Source organism: Artemia franciscana, chromosome 3, assembly GCF_032884065.1.
Source record: "Artemia franciscana chromosome 3, ASM3288406v1, whole genome shotgun sequence".
Classification (NCBI taxonomy): Eukaryota; Metazoa; Arthropoda; class Branchiopoda; order Anostraca; family Artemiidae; genus Artemia; species Artemia franciscana.
Window position 1 is genome coordinate 23,431,167 of NC_088865.1, and position 22,165 is coordinate 23,453,331.

Sequence of the window (22,165 nt, forward strand, 5' to 3'; positions counted from 1 at the left end):
GTAACGAACTGTAGTAAGGAGTGACCAGGCTCAATAGTAACCGAAACTCTAAAAAACGGAATTTTGATACCGATAGTTACATCAAAAGAATGGCATTTTAATGCTGATTTTAAATATATAAATTTCATCAAGATTAGTCTTACCCATCAAAAGTTACGAGCCTGAGAAAATTTGCCTCATTTTAGATAATAGAAGGAAACACCCCCTAAAAATCATACGATCTTAACGAAAATCACACCATCAGATTCAACGTATCAGAGAACCTTATTGTAGAAGTTTCAAGCCCCTATCTACAAAAATGTGGAATTTCGCATTTTTTGCCAGAAGACAAACCACGGATGCGTGTTTATTTGTTTTTTTGTTGTTTTTTTTCCCCAGGGGTGATCGTATCGGCTCAGTGGTCCTAGAATGTCGCGAAAGGGCTCATTCTAATGGAAATTAAAAGTTCTAGTGCCCTTTTTAAGTAACCAAAATAATTGGAGGGCACCTAGGCCCCCTCCCACGCTCATTTTTTCCCCAAAGTCACCGGATCAAAATTCTGAGATAGCCATTTTATTCACCATAGTCCAAAAACCCAATAACTATGTCTTTGGGGACGACTTACTCTCCCGCAGTCCCCGTGGGAGGGGCTGCAAGTTACAAACTTTGACCTTTGTTTACATATAGTAAAGGTTACTGGGAAGTGTACAGACGTTTTCAGGGGGATTTTTTTGGTTTTGGGGGGATATTTGAGGGGGAGGGTTACCGGGGAGGATCTTTCCATGGAGGGAGCGCAGAATTTTCTAGCATTATTTAAAAAACAATGAAAAAATAAATATGAAAAGTTTTTTCTACTGAAAGTGAGAAGCAGCATTAAAACTTAAAACGAACAGAAATTATTACGCATATCAGGGGTTTACCTCCTCGTAATACCTCGCTCTTTACGCTAAAGTATTTTTAGTAATTTCAACTATTTATTCTACGGCCTTTGTGATGCAGGGGTCATTCTTAAGGAATTGGGACAAAATTAAGCTTTAATGTAAAGAGCGAGGTATCGACGAGGGGTGAGCCCCCTCATATACGCAATAAAAACATACGAATATAGAAGTTCGCTACGTAATTTAATTCGTAATTTACGTATAATTTTTACTTATGAAAACGTTCGTAAAAAATTATAAGTTATAGTTGCCTTTTTAAGTAATCAAAAAATTGGAGGGCAACTAGGCCTCCTCCCTCGCTCCTTTTTTCTCAAAATCTTCCGATTAAAACTATGAAAAAGCCATTTAGCCCCAAAAAATTAATATGTAAATTTCGTTTTAATTATTTATGTGCGGAGAGCCAAGATCAAACCATGCATTAATTCAAAAACGTCCAGAAATTAAACAAAAAAAACAAGTTTTTTTAAATGAAAGTAAGAAGCGACATTAAACTTAAAACCAACAGTAATTACTCCGTATTTGAAAGGGGCTTTTCCTCCTCAACGCCCGCTCTTTACGCTAAAGTTTTTTACTGTTTTAAAATGTAGAGTTAAGAAAAAGAGTCAAACTTTAGCGTAAAGAGCAAGGCGTTGAGGAGGAAAAGCCCCTTTCAAATACGGAGTAATTTCTGTTCGTTTTAAGTTTTAATGTCGCTCCTTACTTTCATTTAAAAAAAACCTGTTTTTTTTTTGGTTAATTCTCTCGAATATATACAAGTAGTTGCGTGGTAAATATTAAATTAAAGTTTACGTTAAAAATTTAATGAGATGGATGTGCCTTTTTTTATTGGATAAGAAATCAAATCTTGGTGTAATGTTTGAAACTGCTGGACGTGAGACCTCTTCAACATTTTTTATCGCTGAACGATATTGGGATTTAATGTGTGTTAAAGCTGAGAAAGTAACTTCACATAAATGTGTGGTGTTGAATAGCAGAAGTACATTTAACGCCATATCAGCGATTGTGGGAAATTCAGTTCTAGTTCAGATCCAGAATTCAGTCAAGGGCTTTTTTTGGAATTGTAGTTTTAAGTTTGAGTCACACGAAAGCTCAGCAAATTCCTCTTAAGCTTTAAGTGGCAGATGATCAATCTCACTTAAGCCAATCCAAAACGGCTTTTGAATCCAAACTATTTTTTGTAAATCAATATTTAATATAAAATATGTCCGGAACTGTATTTCTAGCGCCTTCAAGTGATCTACAATAGTTTTTGCATTAAAAGTTTTACGATGAATTTTCTCAATTACAAAATTGTCGACACCGGAAAACATTTCGAACAAATTTTTTTCGACCCTACTTTTCCAAATGCTGATCTTTTTAATAAAACTTTCAATTTTATCGTTTGAAATAAATACATCGCAATTTTTACCTTAAAGAGACAAGTTAAGAACGTTTAACTTTGCAAAAATATCTGACAAATAACACAGCTTGGATAGCCACAAGTCATTTTAAAAAAAAGCAACAAATTCACATTTTCGTTCAGTTAAAAATATTTCGATCTCGTCCTTCAATAACAATAATCTTTTTAAACTTTGACCTCTTGACAACCATCTTACTTCTGCATGTAATAACAAAGTTGTGTAGTTGGAATTCGTATCCTTACAGAGATCTGAAAATAAGCGACTGTTAAGGGTATGGTTCTTAATCAAATTTATGACCTTAACAGCATCCTGAAGCACATCGTTCAATTCTGGTGCTATTAATCAATTAAGAAGCGCCCATAGGAGCTTTATATGCCGGGACTGTAAGATCCCGCCGGTCGCGAAAGGATTAAACTGACTAATTCGAAATAACATGCACTTCGTTCACAATCATACAATGGCTAAATGAAAATAACACCAAATGTTTATATAGTTTCTTCAAAATAACACTTAGGAATTTCGTTGATAATATTTATCAGGATTATTTCGGTTTTAAGAGATTGACAAAAATAAATCGACATTTTTTATAAATTTCTATAACATCTTCTGATTCATAGTAAATTTATACAAGATATTATAATGATCGGAATAGAAATACTGGTATAAACAGTCTTTCTGAACCAGAAGATTTTATGATACATTCATCTACGATGATTGTTATTTTTCTTTATAACAATAATTTTACAAGTTAAAAATTTTGTTTTGTTAAATTGTATTTTTTTCACTCGCGACCCCCATAATTTTGCTACGCGACCCCAAATGGGGTCGCGACCCATAGTTTAAGAAGCCCTGATCTAAACCAACCGCAGACATTTTCTCCCTGGAGACCCGGAAAAATTTTCAAGTATAGACAGAACAGTAGAACAATAAATCAAAGAACTCTACATTAATAGTAGTATGAGGAAAACAAAAATCCAAAATTCTAGGTTTTCTTGAAAGCACAGAGTAAATAAAAAAAAACATCCGTTTCAAAGCTTCCAGTTTAAAAATAACAAAACATTTCATATTTTTTACAATAGCTGGTGAAACAATAAGTTTTTCAACACATGTGTTCTCTTCAGGGCCTATTCATATCTCTTTACTTCATTTTGGACATTAAATGGCTTAACAATGAGTGTAATAGCATGGAGCTATCTTTAGCATTATTAGTAAAACAAAAGAGTAACTCATTATTTCTCCTTAGATATGCATCATCTATGTTACTTAAAGTTTATGTATCCTGTTTAAGTTTTTTATTATGTTATTTGCAATAATCCTGCAGTTTAATATCTAGCTTAAGACAAAAAACTTTCGATCATTCTATAGCCGAGTTTCAGCTTTATCCATCTATTGAACTACATATGCAAAATTCTAATATTTCTTTTTAGTTTTTTTTTTTTTTTTTACATTGGGAAATACATCAACAATTGGTTGAAATTAACTGAAAATAGAATATTGCCTGTTTTTGAAGTACGTTAAGGTGATCTTTTTCATAAGAAAAATTCTACCGAATACGATAAAACAAACGGTGAAATTTGTTTAAACCTTAAATGACTGTTTCGACTCTATATCAAAGAGCCGTCCTCAGCCAAACACTTATACAAAAAAAAAAAAAAAAAAAAAAAAAAAAAATAAATAATATAAGACGCTCAATAGAATGCGATCTTTAAAACTATAATACAAAAATTAAAATAGTTGCAGAAGCATTACTTCAACGAGGTTAAACCTGGAATTTTTGGTCTTAATTAACAAAATAGAAGATATCGTAGGTTAACTGCTCCACACGAGCTCAAGAAATGTAACTATCTTAGATTCCCTATTATTTTGCCTGTTGTTTGTTTTTATGATGGAAAGACAATATGTTCTTTTGTCGTTATTTACATAATATCATAATTCTGGATCTTTGAATGGATACATCTGAAACTAACACATCCATTGATACGAGTATCTTGTTTTTTTTTGTTTTTTGTTTTTTTTATGCAAGTTACAGCTGTAGACTGGTCGCAAACTGTTTCAAAGAGAACACTAACCTTAATACCAAATATTTTGTGAGATTCTGTGTGAACACAACCGCAAAACTTAATGTGAGGGGGAAATCTCAAATGCGAAATAGAGGCATTTTAACCCAACGATTTCCTTCTTTTGGCAAGGGGCCTCCTGACCAGGCTCAGGTGGGGAGGGGGTGGGATTTTGCACATTTTCTCCATGTACAGGTATACTGACAAAAACAATAAGCAAAGAGCAATAATCAAATTTTTGAAACCTTTACTTTTATAAAAAAAAAAAAATAATAATTAAGACGATATTTAATCAAATTTAACAGGTTGTAACATTAACAGATAATATAAATATCGGATACACAATTAAAATATTTCGAGTGATATCAAAGTTCGTTTTTTGAGTGTTTTTCTTCGTTTAAGAAAGTAACTAAGGAAATTATTTTAGTAAGTAAAATTTTTATTTCCATTTCTTTCTTGTGAGTCTTTTTTTAGGGGGGGGGGAGGGGGAACTCTAGGATATTATTATGATAAATCATTATGATCGTTTATTTGAAAGGTTTGCGACCCCAAAGAGGGAATGAAACCTGCTTGGTTACCATGATTTTATTGTGCCAGTGTGTTATATTTAAACACACTAGAAGTGTCCTTACTTCTTAGGCTGGTCGTTTAACTGATGCCGTATTTCCACTTATAATAATTTCATCTCTCTCTGTATAGTAGGGTACTTCTTTGTCTAGATGGCAAAAATCAGACTCTTGGTCTTTCTTTTACTTTGAAATGGATAAATGAGCTTAGTAACTATATTACTGGAAAACATCTTCTTCTTAGTGGATTGGCTTCCCAACACTGAACGGTAAAGCGTATGGATATAAGGTTTGTTATGTGCTCAACTTACATCCACAATAAGAGGGAAGGTATTAGCATTAATTTTGCCCATTACTTGCTTCCATGGACATCTATTTACTAAATAATTTAGTATCACAAAAGAATAATATATATTTTTTACATTTGGAGTTTTTTTTTCCCGGTTTTAAACGGATTCTCGGTTTAGCATTAAGGTGTATTTTTGGCTAACAAGTAATTCTTTTTATATGTCCTTTTTTCACAGGAATAAAGGTATCCAGAAGCACTGGTAAATGTGTCAGATTGATGACTGCAATAATACCATCTATTGCACATAAAGATACGTATTAGTTTTCCGGTGCCTTTAGCGTATGAAGAAGAAGAAAAAAAAAAAAATTAAATTTTAATTAAAAATTAAAATTTAATTTTTTAATTAAAAAATTAAAGACAAAGCCAAACAAGGCTAATTTTCTACCAGTCAATATCCTAATTTTCAGTCTCGATGTTTTTTTTTCTTTATATTGTTTTTTTTTCTGTTCTTCATTTATTTTTTGTCATAAGTCGTATAGCCAATGTGGTCTCAATATATATTTAAGGTAGGTGTAGATGGTTTCTAATTTAGACACGGCTTTTAACTACGAGTTGATTGGCTCTTCGACTCTAGCATAGAAATCGTATTAAGAAACAATGACTTTCGGTATTGAGCTTTATCATAAAGCAAGTAAACGTACGAACTCTTTGTTGGTTGTTTACTTGGATCCTTTCGGTAGATTCACAATTCAATAAGTCAACTGTTGCTTCATCCTCACTGAAAAGATCAAATTACCCATAGAAATGTTTAAGAAGAAAACGTTCATACAGGTTTGACTCTTGTCACAGCAATACAATAGCAACAAACAACTTGATAAAAACTAAACAATAACGAAATAGAAAATTGAACCAAGCTGAAAATTACTGGAAACATAACAGAAGCCACTAACCCTATACCCGGATCTCTTTTTAAAGAGGAGGTTAAGGGCTCTGAAATCCAATGAGCGTCTCAACGGATGGCTCAACCCCTTTAGCTCTAAAATCCAAAAGTGTACAATTTCTTTTCGTCTTCTTTTTTCTTTTTCAGCTTCTTTTCTTCTTTTCTTTTTCTACTCAGCTACAACAGTTTCGTTACCAAAACCCATTTAATTGTCATAAACAATTTCATTGTCAAAAACACCTTCATTTCATAAAAAAAATAGATTTCGAATTTATTTCTGAAATAATCACCCATTTAGAAGATGGGATTCAGAGTAAATTTCATGGTTGGATGGATCCTTACGCAAATCTCTGCAGAGACCCTCCTCCCTATCCCCCTATCTCGATGTGCTATCATGTACACCATGTGCCATGTGCCTATCTCCAGATTTTATTTGAGCATAAAGCACAAACAGATGCTAAATCATTCTAAGACTTTAATAAATGTAACTTACTCAACTTTGGAATTCATTTCCTCAGCTTTAGCGATTTTTGCGTCTTTAGCTTCAATGACTTTTTTCAGTTCTTGATTTTCCATGTCTTTTTGTAATATTCGCTCCTATAAACGGAAAAACATTAAGTCTTATATTATAGTATACTATAAAGACGAGATAAGAATAATAAAGTACAACATCGAGTAGGCTAAAACCCCTAAACTTGTCGAAGGAGCCTATGGTTACAAGAAAAGTTCCACATAAGATTTGACAATTTGACAAAGGAGAAAATATCCAATGACTGAAGAAAAAAGAAACGAAAAACAAAAAAGAACGCTTATCGTTCAGTGAACAAATAAACATAATGAACCTAAAATAATCGAATTAAAACATTTTTCAATAATCATACTAGGTTGCAGCTACAACTGCAACCACGATTATTAAATGTGTTCCATGCCCAGTCTAAAAATTATTGAGAAGCTACAGCAGGTTGAATCTAGGCCAGATACAAAAAAAAAATCTTGTTTCGCAAGGACGAAGAAGACTCTGTAACATTTAAATCTAACATTGAACTAAATTCTTAAGAAAAAAAAACAAACAAATTGATGCACAAAGAGTCATATGAAAATCTCCTAAACCATAAAAAGTAGCTTGTTCAATTGTCTAGCTCACCTCTGTTTTTTTTTTTTTTTTTCATATCTAGCCCAAATACGGCGATAATAAAGAATATATAGGCGTATATAAGAAAAAAGTAGTTGTATCACACTCAAAAGAAAAAAAAATAAGCTTTCTCATAATTACTAAATTTCAAGATGATTGTGTTCCATCCTAACGATGTAATGGTCAAAAGACATTCCTTCTTGTATATATACATATATATATATATATATATATATATATATATATATATATATATATATATATATATATATATATATATATATATATATATATATATATATATATATATATATATATATATATATATATATAAATGAGAGAACGAAAGATAGATAGAGAAAGAAAGGTATAGAGAGAAAGAAAGAGAGAAATATACCAATTTCTGGATTGAAATGAACACAAGAAAATCAGTTTCTATCCCCCCCCCCCCCTAATGATCCATTTAGTTTTCCCATTATGAAAGATGTGCACCCAGCAGCCACAGAATAAACAGAATATGAAAAAAAAACTTAACAAACCATTATTTGGAATGAGCCTGATCATAGTCTGCATGGCAAAATGAAGTAATTATAATGAGAACCATTAAAAAATTCCTGGAATATGGAAAACTTCCATATCCACCAATGAAATAAACGTTCAGGATTAGATATTGCTGAAAACAATAGTTTTGACACACATGAGAAGAATAAACTACCTCATAGAGAAGCTGCATTTCTCGTAAAAGCCTTCCTGGGACATAGTCCCCTGGTGGTTCCGTAACGGTTGTAGCCTCGCGTTTATTTATCGTTGGTGCTGACCCTGAATTCTCCTGAAATAAATAACATGAGAATAAGTATTAGCAAAAACTCATAGTACAGGCAAAAAATATTCAAAACAGTTTGTTTTACTACTATATTATTATTTTAGGTTTCTAGAGAAAGATTAATCAAACATGCACATATTTATGTCTAGCTTCTTCTACTTCCCCATATGTGTCTGATAGGCCAAACAACAAAAACAGGCAAATTACATAAAAGTTACAGAGCGTTATGAGTACTTGCCACCCTTACCATAGTAGCGCAAATCTAAGAGGCTATTATTTGAGTTAACAATTTTCAACTTTGTTCTGACCATGGTCGAGTAATGATAAGATAAAACAAAAATCGTTTAATAAATAAAGTCAATAATCCCCCACAAAGGCTCCATGCGCTGTAAAGGACGGGAATCATCAAACAAACCATTTGAGCAATAAACTACCAAACGTTTGAACACATACTATGTGTAACAGTTACACATAACAAAAAAGAAAAGAAAATAGAGGGATAGAGAATTAATTTAAAAACAGAACAGCCTACAACTCAAATCAGGCGACGCGGAACTCCGAAGACCCGGCAAAAAGTAAAAAAAAAACAAAAAAAAAACATAATCTCAGTAGACCTAGGCAATTGGATAGGTGAGTAATTTCAAGGCCTTGTTAAAGTGCTTATTGTCTCAATTGCTAAAGTAGGAAAACAGTTTTTTTTTCTTTTTTTTTCAAAACATACATACACATATACCACCATCTTTTCTTAAACAGCTTAAAATGAACCAAAATCAATCAATTCACCCATAGAAAGGAAAAAGTCCCAAGCAAAAATACATCCAAATTATAAGAAAAAAAGTAAGGTAAAAAAATTAAATGATTTGTAACAACTTAAGGATTAAAATTAACCCTTAAAAATAAGCTACCGCGTTTGAAGGTGTCAAAGTAATTACAGCTCCGTGTCACAGCTGGAAGCGTATTCCTTACTCTTGAAGATGCCACCAGAGGGCAAAAATTAACCGGGTATAAAAAAAAACACTGGAAGTATCCCGTGCAGCCATTCAAAAGTAAAAGAAGCACACGGATGGACATAAACTGAGCAGAGGTCTAGGAGGGTTTAACAGCAGATGGATTTGCGAGATTTACAACTAGTCGAACCTTCTCATGAACAAGAGCTCAAATGGCGCTTGTGACGAGGCAAGAAGAGCTAAGAGCCAAAAGCTCATACGGTATGAGCTCTAACAAAATTCAAAGAATCAACAGATTGATTTAAAAGGAAAATCAGAGGCTTAATGCCGGTCAGGATTTAAAATAAGAGCTCTAAGTCACGATGTCCTTCTAAATATCAAAATTCATTAAGATCCGATCACAAACTCGTAAGTTATAAATACCTAATTTTTTCTAATTTTTCCTCTCCCTTTAGCCCCCCTAGATGGACAATTCTGAGAAAACGACTTTATCAAGTCAATTTGTGCAGCTCCCTGACATGCCTACCAATTTCCATCGTCCTAGCACGTCCAGAAGCACCAAACTCGCCAAATCACTGAACCCCTCCCTTCAACTCCCCCAAAGAGAGCGACGTGATACGTCAATCACGTATGAAGGACATTTGCTTATTCTATCCACCAAGCTTCATCCCGATTCCTCCACTCCAAGTGTTTTCCAAGATTTCCCCCTCCAACTCCCCCCAATGTCAAAAGATCTGGTCGGGATTTGAAATAAGAGCTTTGAGACATGAATTCCTTCTAAATATCAAATTTCATTAAGATCCGATCACCTATTCGTAAGATAAAAAATACCCCAATTTTCACGTTTTCCAAGAATTCTGGTTTCCCCCTCCAACTCCTCCCAATGTCACAGGATCTGGTCGGAATTTAAAATTAGAGCTTTAAAGCGCAAGATCCTTCTAAATATCAAATTTCATTAAGATCTGGTCACCCTTTCGTAAGTTACAAATACCTCAATTTTCAAAATTACCCCCCCCCCCCCAACTCCACCAAAGAGAGCAGATTCGGTTATGTCAGTCACATATCTTAGACAGGTTTTTATTCTTCCCATCCAGTTTCATCCTGATCTCTCTGCTTTAAGTTTTTTCTAAGATTCCTGCCCCCCCCCCAGTGACGCTGGATCCTGTTGAGATTTAAAATAAGAGATCTAAGTTACGTGGTCCTTCTAAATATGAAATTTCATGAAGATCCGATCATTCCTTCGTAAGTTAAAAATACGTCATTTTTTCTAATATTTCAGAATTAACCCCCCCCCCCCCAATAGAGCAGATCCATTCCAATTATGTAAATTATGTATCTAAGACTTCTGCTTATTTTTACCACCAAGTTTCATCCCGATCCCTCCAATCTAAGCGTTTTCCATGATTTTAGGTTCCCCCACCCCAAACTCCTCCCAATGTCACCAGATCCGGTCGGAATTTAGAATAAGAGCTTTGATATCCTTCTAAATATCAAATTTCATTGAGATCCGATCACCCGTTCGTAAGTTAAAAATACCTCATTTTTTCTAATTTTTCAGAATTAACCTCAAAGGCATTCCAGATTTAACTTCAAAGGCATTTAGAAGGTTCTCGCAAGTAGAAGTCTTCCTATTCAAAAGGTATGAATGAAATAAAAAGTGAGGTTCCTTGCACCCCAGCGAGACTTCACTCCATGTTCGGGAAAATAAATAAGAGAGAAAAAAAGGGAAAGGAGCAGTGAAGTAAGAATTTGTAGGAGTGAATGTAAAGGAAAACTGGAAAAAATGACAGACAACTATTAACTGACTCATAAATGACCCATGTGACCGGCCTTTAATGCCCACAGGGAAAACTATGACGTTAAATAACAATGAATCAACTAAAAAAAAAATAATTAAATTAATACCGAAAATACAGAGCAAAAAAGGAGAAAAAACAGTATCAAACAAATATTAATCTTGAGCAATCAATCGATGACATCTAGTGACCTGATCCTGCGATCTGAAGCCTGACCCTGCAACTTCACAAAAATTTAACCCCCCCCCCCCTTGACTACGCATTTCTGATTCCATAATGCTCATGTACTGCATTCAAGATATTTTGTTTTTCTTTGTGAGGTTCTCCGACACAAGAATATCTACTATTTCTTTAGGCCTAAACTTTACCAGTAGACCAGCGACTTTATTTGGCTTTGCTTTGTCACGATAAAATATGATTCTGGCAGGACTAACAACATCATTCGAATTAAAATCAGAGAGCTCTATATATTTAGGAATTACTCTATATCGTCGAAGTCCATCAAACAGTTCGTGGTAACGAACTGTAGTAAGGAGCGATCCGGCTCAATAGTAACCAAAACTCTAAAAAATTGAATTTTGATATCAATAGCTACATCAAAAGAATCGCATTTTAATGCTGATTTTAAAAATATAAGTTTCATCAAGTTTAGTCTTACCCATCAAAAGTTAAGAGCCTGGGAAAATTTGCCTTATTTAGGAAAATAGGGGGAAACACCCCCTAAAAGTCGTAGGATCTTATCGAAAATGACACCATCAGATTTAGCGTATCAGAGAACCCTACTGTAGAAGTTTCAAGCTCCTATCTACAAAAATGTGGAATTTTGCATTTTTTGCCAGAAGACAAATCACGGGTGCGTGTTTATTTTTTATTTTTTTTTTTTTTGTTTTTTTTTCCCCAGGGGTCATCGTATCGACCAAGTGGTCCTAGAATGTCGCAAGAGGGCTCATTCTAACGGAAATGAAAAGTTCTAGTGCCCTTTTTAAGTGACCAAAAAAATTGGAGGGCATCTAGGCCCCCTCCCACGCTCATTTTTTTCCCAAAGTCAACGGATCAAAATTTTGAGATAGCCATTTTGTTCAGCATAGTCGAAAATCATAATAACTATGTATTTGGGGGTGACTTACTCCCCCACAGTTCCTGGGGGAGGGGCTGCAAGTTACAAACTTCAACCAGTTTTTACATATAATAATGGTTATTGGGAAGTGTACAGACGTTTTCAGGGGGATTTTTTTGGTTTTGGGGGTAGGGTTGAGGGAGGGGGCTATGTGGGAGGATCTTTCCTTGGAGAAATATGCCATGGGGGAAAAAATTCAATGAAAAGGGCGCAGGACGAATCTGGTCACGTTAGAAAAAACGTCAAATTCAGAGCTTAATATACAATGCTGGGTGCTCGGAGCCTCTCTATTATGGAGTATAATTTGAAAATAACACAACTATACGAGCGATAAAACATATATACCACAACCATAACTCAACTAACGAAAGAACTGCTAAGAGATAACACAACTATAAAGCGAAAACAGGTGAAAACTAACGGGAAAATAAACGAACTAAGAGGTGGAAGGGGCCCAGAGAAAAAATATAATCATTTTTCAATTTTGAGCCTAACTTCCACAAAGGAGTAATAATGTCAGAAGCCCCGAAATACCGAATTATTTTCTTTTCAAACAGTTCGTGGTAAAGAACTGTAGTAAGGGGCGACCCGGCTCAATAGTAAACGGAACTCTAAAAAACGGAATTTTGATGCTAAAAGATACATCAAAAGAATCGAATTTTCACGCTGATTCTAAATATATAAGTTCCAATTAATTTAGTCTTTGTCATCAAAAGTTACGAGCCTGAGAAAATTTGCCCTATTTTGGAAAAAAGGGGGAAACATCCCCTAAAAGTCATAGAATCTTAACGAAAATCACACTATCGCATTCGGCATATCAGAGAACTCTATAGCAAAAATTTCAAGCTCCTATCTAAAAAAATGTGGAATTTCATATTTTTTGCCAGAAGACAAATCACGGGTGCGTGTTTATTTGTTTGTTTGTTGTTGTTTTTTTCTTTTCCCCAGGGGTCATCGTATCGACCAGGTGGTCTTAGAGTGTCGCAAGAGGGCTCATTCTTACGGAAATGAAAAGTTCTAGTGCCCTTTTAAGTGATAAAAAAATTGGAGGGCAAATAGGCCCCCTCCCACGCTAATTTTTTTCCAAAAGTCAACAGATTAAAATTTTAAGATAGTCATTTTGTTCCGCATAGTCGAAAACCATAATAACTATGTCTTTGGGAATGACTTACTCCCCCACAATTCCTGGGGGAGGGGCTACAAGTTACAAACTTTGACCAGTGTTTACATATAGTAGGCTAATGGTTATTGGGAAGTGTACAGACGTTTTAGCCAAAAAAAAATTAATATACTAATTTCATTTCAATAATTTATGTGCGGAGAGCCAAAATCAAACATGCATTAATTCAAAAACGTTCAGAAATTAAATAAAAAAAACTAGTTTTTTTAACTGAAAGTAAGGAGCGACATTAAAACTTAAAACGAACAGAAATTACTCCGTATATGAAATGGGTTGTCCCCTCCGCAGTCCCTCGCTCTTTACGCTAAAGTTTGACTCTTTGCCACAATTCTACTTTTTAAAACAATTAAAAACTTTAGCGTAAAGAGCGAGGGACTGCGGAGGGGACAACCCATTTCATATACGGAGTAATTTCTGTTCGTTTTAAGTTTTAATGTCGCTCCTTACTTTCAGTTAAAAAAACTAGTTTTTTTTATTTAATTTCCTACTAGAACTCATGTGCACATTAATTTGAGCCAACACTATAGCTTTGACCGAATCTTAAGCTGCTAATAGGTGATTTTCCACTTAAGAAATTCGCACGGGAAGGTCTGCAACTTTATAACTAGGACTCAAAGAAGACTTAGAGAGCCCTGAGTTGGTAGATATGACTTCTTGGTATAGTTTCTAAAAATATCAGATTTGAGCGCGAGTTCTGCAAGTGCAGCTTTGACCCCAGTCGTTTTCTTCTTTGGATCTTCAGCTTTATACGTCTCAAAGTCACATACACTATTCCCAGCAACAGAAACATACTCACGAGAGCCTTAGCAAAATGGCCTCTAGCTCGCTCGACCGTTAATTGATTTGGTTTACAATAAACATGACGGGCACAGCAGGCAACGAACGAAATTTGCTAAAACTACATATCTAGCTTTGAACTCGCTCATCTCGATAATAAATAACAATCCAAAATAAGATTAAACATTCCATATTTTTGTGGGACCTTGCTAGTAATTGCGATCACCTTAAACTAATTCAAAGGTCCTAAAATAAAGTCAGTAAATATGTAACACATTAGAAGGAATAAATCAAATTTAAACCACAGCCATATTGTCTGCAGCATCGTTATTCTTTAAAAATAATTCTCTTTATTTCGTAACTCATAATAAATTCTAAAAAGGGTTCAAGCAAGTTTATCAGCCTAGAGGTTATTGAATAAATTATTTTCAGTATTTTTACTGTGTGCAATTGATTTCCGGTTATATATTTTATTTTCCGAAGAACGCAAGCAATTAGGCTTGAAAATGATTTCATCAATGTGTTGGTAAGAAAGAATAAAGATCTTAAAAGTAATACCATAAATAACAGCAACAGGAAAAGAGAGAGAGAGATTGTTTTATCACGAAATTTTACGGGTAAAATGATGAAATACGTTTTAATGATAGGAGTAGGATTTTAAAAATTTTAGAATTCTAGTTTTAAGTAAAAAGACTCTTCAGGAAGGTAACGTTCTTAACATAATTCTAATGATCTCTTTTAATTTTTTTAAAACATAGGACAATAATTGTCTAAGTCTGGTTCCATTCTTAGACAATTAGACCAATTACTTTATTGTGAACCAGATCTCGTGAACTTTTCTCCCTTTGTTAATCCTGACCACTAGCATTTATTAAACAGATAATTTATCCATTACTGATAATATTTATCTCAAGAATCTTGTGAAAAGGTACTAAATTTTGGTTATCATTTAATACTGTTAAAAATAATGGATATAATGATATCAGATAGAAATTGTTATTTCAATAAATGAGGTATAGATGGGAAAATAAAATTAACAAACGATGTGACTTTATTATTTTTCGGACAGAGGAAGAGAGGGGGACAACATAGTTTCATACTCCAGGGCCCGAAAATTCAGTTTCTTTTGGTTTTAAGGTTAGTTGTATTTAATTTTCTTTTAATGGGGTTTTATGTTACAGTTTCGTTGGCCCTATTTTTATATATTTGTTTTTCGTTGTGAAATAGGAGCCTTATGGCCAAGAGACTTCCGAGTATGTTTCAGGCTGGTTGACAAACATTTTATGGTCTATTTTCGTGGGAGTCGCATCACCATAACATCGTCTTGGACATTCAGGTCCCACTGGGCCGTAAACTTTCGAATGTAAGTCACATATATTCTCAAGACTTCGTGGCCGTTCCAACTCGATCCCCTCAAGGTGTTCCAAAATATCACAGATACCTTATTTCCATTCCTCACAACTTCACCGTGCGTATATTTAAAGTCACTGATGGACTCATAGTGCGCGACATACCTATACACACATCAGAAAAAACTTGTCCCTCCCCCAATTAAAATTTCAATTTCACTTGCCCCCCTCCCATCAACACAGTCTGGGAGTCTCTAAAAATTTGTTGTGGCCCACTCATCCTGTCCAACAACCACCAAATATGAAACCTTTGGCCTTCCTCAAACCCTCCCTGGAAGTCTCAGCTCAATCCCCCAAACCGCTCCCGAGATTTTGTAAATAACATATTCTGAATTTCGGGGATAGATAACGTTTTTTGATGTACCCAGATACGCAGGTCATTTTAAGGATTAAATAAAAAAAAAACTAGTTCTTTTAACTGAGAGTAAGGAATCAAAACTTAAAACGAACAGAAATTACTCCGTGTATGAAACTGGCTGTTCTCTTCTCAACACCCTGCTCTTTACGCTAAAGTTTGACACTTTCTCTCAATTCCACTTTGTAAAACAGTAAAAAACTTTAGCCTAAAGAGCGGGGCGTTGAGAAGGGAACAGCAACTTTCATACACGGAGCAATTTCTGTTTGTTTTAAGGTTTAATGTCGCTCCTTACTTTCAGTTAAAAAAAAACTAATTTTTTTTATATTTAATTTCTGAACGTTTTTGAATTAATGCATGTTTGATTTTGGCTCTCCGCACGTAAATTATTAAAATGAAATTTTCATATTAATTCTTTTTTTGACTAAATGGCTTTATCTTAGTTTTGATCAGACAATTTTGAGAAAAAGGGGTGGGGGAGGAGGCCTAGTTGCCCTCCAATTTTTCGATTACTTAAAAAGGCAACTAGAACTTTTAATTTTTAACGAACGTTAAAAATATACGTAAAAAACATACGTAACTTAAGAATTAACTTACGTAACGAACTTCTATATTCTTATATTTTTATTATGTATATGAGGGGGTTTGTCTCCTCGTTAATACATCACTCTTTACAGTAAAGCTTAAATTTTGTCCCAATTCTTGAAGAATGACCCCTGAATCAGAAAGGCCAAAGAATAAATAGTTGAAATTACTAAAATACTTTAGCGTAAAGAGCGAGGTATTTAGGAGGAGAATAACCCCTCATATGCGTAATAATCTCTGTTCGTTTTAAGTTTTAATGCTGCTCCTTACTTTCAGTTGAAAAAACTTTTTCATATTTATTTTTTCATTTTTTTTATAATAATATTAGAGAAGCCTGCACTCCTTCATTGAATTTCTCCCCCCCATGGCATATTCCTCCAAGAAAAGATCCTCCCACGTAACCCCCTCCCCTAAACTTCCCCCAAAAACCATAGAAATCCCCGTGAAGACGTCTGTACACTTCCCAATAACCATTACTGTATGTAAGCACTGGTCAAAGCTTGTAACTTGCAGCCCCTCCCCCGGGGACTGTGGGGGAGTAAGTCATCCCCAAAGACATAGTTATTTATGGTTTTCGACTATGCTGAACAAAATTGCTATCTCAAAATTTTGATCCGTTGACTTTGGAAAAAAATGAGCATATGAGGGGGCCTAGGTGTCCTCCAATTTTTTTGGTCACTTAAAAAAGGGCACTAGAACTTTTCATTTACGTTAGAATGAGCCCTCGTGCGACATTCTAGGACCACTTCGTCGATATGATGACCCCTGGAAAACACACACCCGTGATCGGTATTCTGGCAAAAAATACGAAGCTCCACAATTTTGTAGATAGGAGCTTGAAACTTTTACAATAAGGTTCTCTGATACCCTGAATGCGATGGTGCGATGGTGTGATTTTCGTTAAGATTCTATAACTTTAGGGGGTGTTTCCCCCTATTTTCCAAAATAAGGCAAATTTTCTCAGGCTCGTAACTTTTAATGAGTAAGACTAAATTCGATAACACTTATATATTTAAAATCTTTTAGTACCGAAATTCCGTTTTTTAGAGTTTCGTTTACTATTGAGCCGGGTCGCTCCTACTACAGTTCGTTACCGCGAACTGTCTGATATACATTACGGCAACCTATAAGAGGAAATAGTAAACAGTATAAAAGGAAATGCTGAGAAATCTTGACCAAGGATGATCCCCGTGAGGTCCAAGCCGATCAGACAGTCAAGGTCAAGCATACATGCCCTTCCTACAAAAATCGATCTGTGAACAATGGGTTATTTAAACAATTTAGGCTCATTACCCCAGGAGATATGGGAGCTATGTAAAACCCAGGGGTATATTTATTAATTGTTTCAACTTTTCTTATAAAAATGGCACTCAAAATTGTGATGCAGTACCAAGGAAGGGGGGATGTACAGGGGGGAGGGTGTATTTAAGGGAAAAAGCACGAGAAGGAGGCTGGTTGCCCACCATTAACATTCAGCTCTTACAAACGAAACTAAAGCTTTCATTTCCGATCAATTGGGCATTCTCCTGCGTATCAAGGACAACCCCTTCCATATGATATGGCCAGAAAGAAAGTGAGTTGGAGACACATTGATTCATGATCTCATAGAAGACTTGACTGCCTGTTGGTTTTGGAACCTAAGCATGGCAGAGGTTTGCTCTCGATCTATAGTTTATTCAGATTGAACCTCCCTCCGGAAACGGAATCCAGGCTACAACTGTCCTTTATACTTTGCAAATTTAATTTATGGTAGTGAAATTATTTCAAGGTTACAATTGACACCATAACCAGAAAAATCATTACCACACACATTGCAAAGGACACGTCCCAACTCTGCGGCAGCAGCAATCACCCCAGTTAAACCGAGTTATATTATAATTTGCCAAGCTTTGTAAGAGCAAAATTACTTCAGTTAATAATATAGAATTCTTTACCAATTCGGACATAACGAAAAGCACATCCAACTACCACAGACCAATTAAAATCTTCCCGATACATCACACAACATACACCACACAAGACTAAATACAAAGTTAATTTATTTTCGACTAATCGGTTATTAGGTGTAGGATGGGCAGTTTTTGGCAAGGTTTTAGTGATTATGATAATATTTAGGAGTGGGTCTGTCAATTCCATTACAAGAGGGTGGTGTTTAATATTAACTACGCCCTGATGCACATACACTACGATTCATAATCACGATTTCAAGGCGGAGGGGTGATGGAAAAGGTGCCAGATAAGTTATTTGGCGTTTATTACTCTTCCACTCCAGAGAGAGGAGATTCCTCAATGAAGTGGGGCGACAAGAGGGATAGGGGCAAAATACTCCGGATGCAGGACCCATGGGGGGCTGTAAATAGGTCAGATTTTTATTCTTCGTTATGACATAAGGTTTACAATCATTCGGTATAACAAGGTACTTGTTAATCATACCGGAACACGCTCAAGAATTACACTTAGGTTAGATCTCAGAAAACCAGCTTCATAGCCGCAAAGAAAAGTGACAAATTACACAATACATTGGACTTAAACAGAAAATTGGACTTGTATAATTTGGGCTATAAATTTGTACATTAGGGGGGGGGGGTGAAGGTTTGGTTAGGGGTGCTGTTCAAACACTTTATCTCCCCCCCCCCGTCTAATTTGCAAATATATAGCCCAAAACATATTATTATAAGGGTTATATTTTCTTAGGATTGACCTAATATCATTTCTTGGGTGTGTTCCATATAATTAACTAGTACCCAAATACCTATAAATACGAGTCAATGATATATTTTACTGATCATAATGCTAAGTTGTAATAAAACGCATGAATAGCTTCTTAGCAAGTCGTGTTCCCAATTTTCTAGGTCAATGAAACTTTCAAAAACAGGGCTTCAAACAAAATTAGCTCCGGAAAACATTTCTTCATTTTTTTAACCTTGCTTTTTATCAACTTATGAGGTTCAAAATTCTGTGGAAGAATTATAGTAATAATCAGTAAGGGTGTTCAGCCCGATTCTGACCCAGATTTGTTTTTAATTATAGAAAAATGTTTTCTTTTTATGGTATGCTCTGTTTGTGTGGGGTCAAAGCCGTAACAGAGGGGGAGGGGGTTTGAACCCCCACCCAAAAAAGAAATGTTTGTCGGACTCGTAAAAACGTAAACAAATATAAACAAATTTTTATGCGATAAAAAAAAATGGTAACCCCCCTCCCCCCAAAAAATCCTGGATACGATCTTGTGTGGGATTATTTTGTTACTCCTAAAATGAAAGGTTCAATCTCTTTTCTACCTTTTTTCAAGAATGAGTGCAAAAGTGAGAAAGCTTCCTCTTATTGGTCGTTATCTAATAGTGCCTTTCTTCACAGGCATATGAACCTCTACTGAAAGGGACAACAGACGTGATTGGAACAAAAATGTAAGTGTCTCTAGCTCATACACCAGGATCCCATTTTTCGTTTCTCACAAAGGTAAATTTGAGAGGGCGATAAGTTTCCTTATGTAATCGTGCTACACATCTCTGATAAGTGATGACCAAGAACTTATATTCCAAGTTAATACCCTTGCCCGTTCCTGGAATACTGCGGATACGTCTTTTGATAGCCTGGATACACATACTGTCTTTTGATTTAGTTCAACATCCCCCTCAACATTTTCTGGTTTCATCTTATCATCCTTAGCCTTTATGAATGCCGAGGATCAAACACACCCCGCTTTCCGATAATGAATCCTATATGTAAACAACGGGCACCTTGCATAACTTACAGCCATTTCCCCGGGCTATGGTGGGCCATGTCATCATCTGAGGCACAATTATTGGGCCTTTAGGTTTTTTTTGAACAAAATGGCTGTCATAAATTTTTTATCAGTTATATTTCAGGGAAAGACAGGTAAAAAAGACACCGAGACAGGAGATGATTGTCCTTCTATCTCTTCGACCCTTAAAAAGGACATTAGAACTGAATTTTCAATCGAATGTGCCCTCTCCAAATTTTCTACGACTACCTCTACCATATGAAGGGGCTGTGGAAAAAAAATACATAAGGCTTTATGGCTTTTAATAACAGGAAAGCGTTATCTCTGATTATGGCTTCTGTCCTGATGGATTTATATATATAGTTGACAAGGCAAGAAGAGCTAAGAGCCAAGAGCTCGGTTGTCCTGATGGATTTTATTTATAGGACTGTATATACATTCTAAGACTATTATAGGTACTTATTAAGTCACACTGTAAACAATATTAACTTCTTTTTTACTCGACATGTTCGTTTGAAATTCAATTTGTAAAGGATAAAGTATTATTCAAAACAGTTCTCCCTGTGTCCCACTTAATCAACAACAAACTTGGATTTAGAGGAAATCGCGACAAATGAAGTAGATCGATGTCATTGCCATGTCTACGATGGGTCGATATGTGTTCTAAAATAGATCTCGTCCAGCATTTCAAATAAATGAAAAAAAAGCTTATTTGAAATAATAAAATAATTTAATGAGAACTATTCATTTAGTCTACAGTTATAATTTAGTTATCTAGTGTTGCTACTAATCTTATTGCCAACTGGTCAATGCTTAATCTCTTGATAATGTAATTAGACATTCCATTGCAATGAAAGTCCACGGAAACTATTAGGACGATCTTTGTCAAGTCTTTTTAGGAGCCGGCGTTTTCGTCCCTGAAAAATAGCCCCCTGGCGTAAAATGCCCCTCCTCCCACGAAAAATGAAGGTTTTTGTGCAAGGGGTGCTCGTATTCACTTTGGAGGTGGCTCGGTTGATTGGAGTTTGAAGTCAAAATATAATCAAAGGACAACCAGCCCTTCTCCCTTTTCCCCAAAAGTCAAAATTTTGAGATAGCCGTTTCTTCAACATAGTCAAAAGACCAAACAACTATTCTTCCAGGATGAAAATCCCCCCCGGCCCCAGCCCAAGCTCCAGCGCTACGGATAGTAATTGTTAGTGGTAAAAGTTGTTTATTGTTACTCTGATGTTTGATACTTTGATGCTGCTTTAATGTTGAAAAGAAAAGTTTGATTTTGAAATGGAAATGCTGAAAAACTTGAAACTTTGGCAATAAAAAACAAACAGAAATTAATTTTTTTCCAAAGAAAAGTAAAGGCCATACTAAACTGAAGATCACCACAGATAACAAGAGCTAAGAGCTCATATGGCACTTGTGACGAGGCAAGAAGAGCTAAGAGCCAAGAGCTCATATGGTATGAGCTCTAACACAATTCTAAGAATCAATAGATTGATTTAAAAGGAAAATCAGAGGCTTAATGCCGGTCAGGATTTAAAATAAGAGCTCTGAGTCACGATGTCCTTCTAAATATCAAAATTCATTAAGATCCGATCACCCACCCGTAAGCTATAAATACCTAGTTTTTTCTAATTTTTCCTCTCCCTTTAGCCCCCCAGATGGTCGAATCTGGAGAAACGACTTTATCAAGTCAATTTATGGAGCTCCCTGAGACGCCTACCAATTTTCATCGTCCTGGCACGTCCAGAAGCACCCAACTCGCTAAATAACTGAACCCATCCCCCTAACTCCCCCAAAGAGAGCGAATCCACTATGGTTACGTCAATCACGTATCAAGGACATTTGCTTATTCTATCCACCAAGCTTCATCCCGATTCCTCCACTCCAAGTGTTTTCAAGATTTCCCCCTCCAGCTCCCCCCAATGTCAAAAGATCTGGTCGGGATTTGAAAGAAGAGCTCTGAGACATGAATTCCTTCTAAATATCAAATTTCCAAGATCCGATAATCTATTCGTAAGATAAAAAATACCCCAATTTCACGTTTTCCAAGAATTCCGGTTTCCTCCTCCAACTCTCCCCAATGTCACAGGATCTGGTCGGAATTTAAAATTAGAGCTTTAAAGCTCAAGATCC

General features: G+C 35.3%; 1 protein-coding gene across 4 annotated transcripts in view; it reads right to left on the bottom strand.

Annotated features, from left to right (window-relative positions):
• Nucleotides 1-22,165, bottom strand: part of LOC136025045 (transforming acidic coiled-coil-containing protein 2-like) — a 189,620-nt gene that overhangs the window by 13,578 nt on the left and 153,877 nt on the right. For all 4 annotated transcript variants that reach the window (XM_065700719.1, XM_065700714.1, XM_065700718.1 and 1 more), the window contains 2 exons: nucleotides 8,017-8,130; nucleotides 6,663-6,766 (listed from right to left, as the gene is read on the bottom strand). In XM_065700719.1, coding sequence (XP_065556791.1) covers nucleotides 6,663-6,766; nucleotides 8,017-8,130 — 218 coding nt within the window. The remainder of the gene's footprint in view (nucleotides 1-6,662; nucleotides 6,767-8,016; nucleotides 8,131-22,165) is intronic.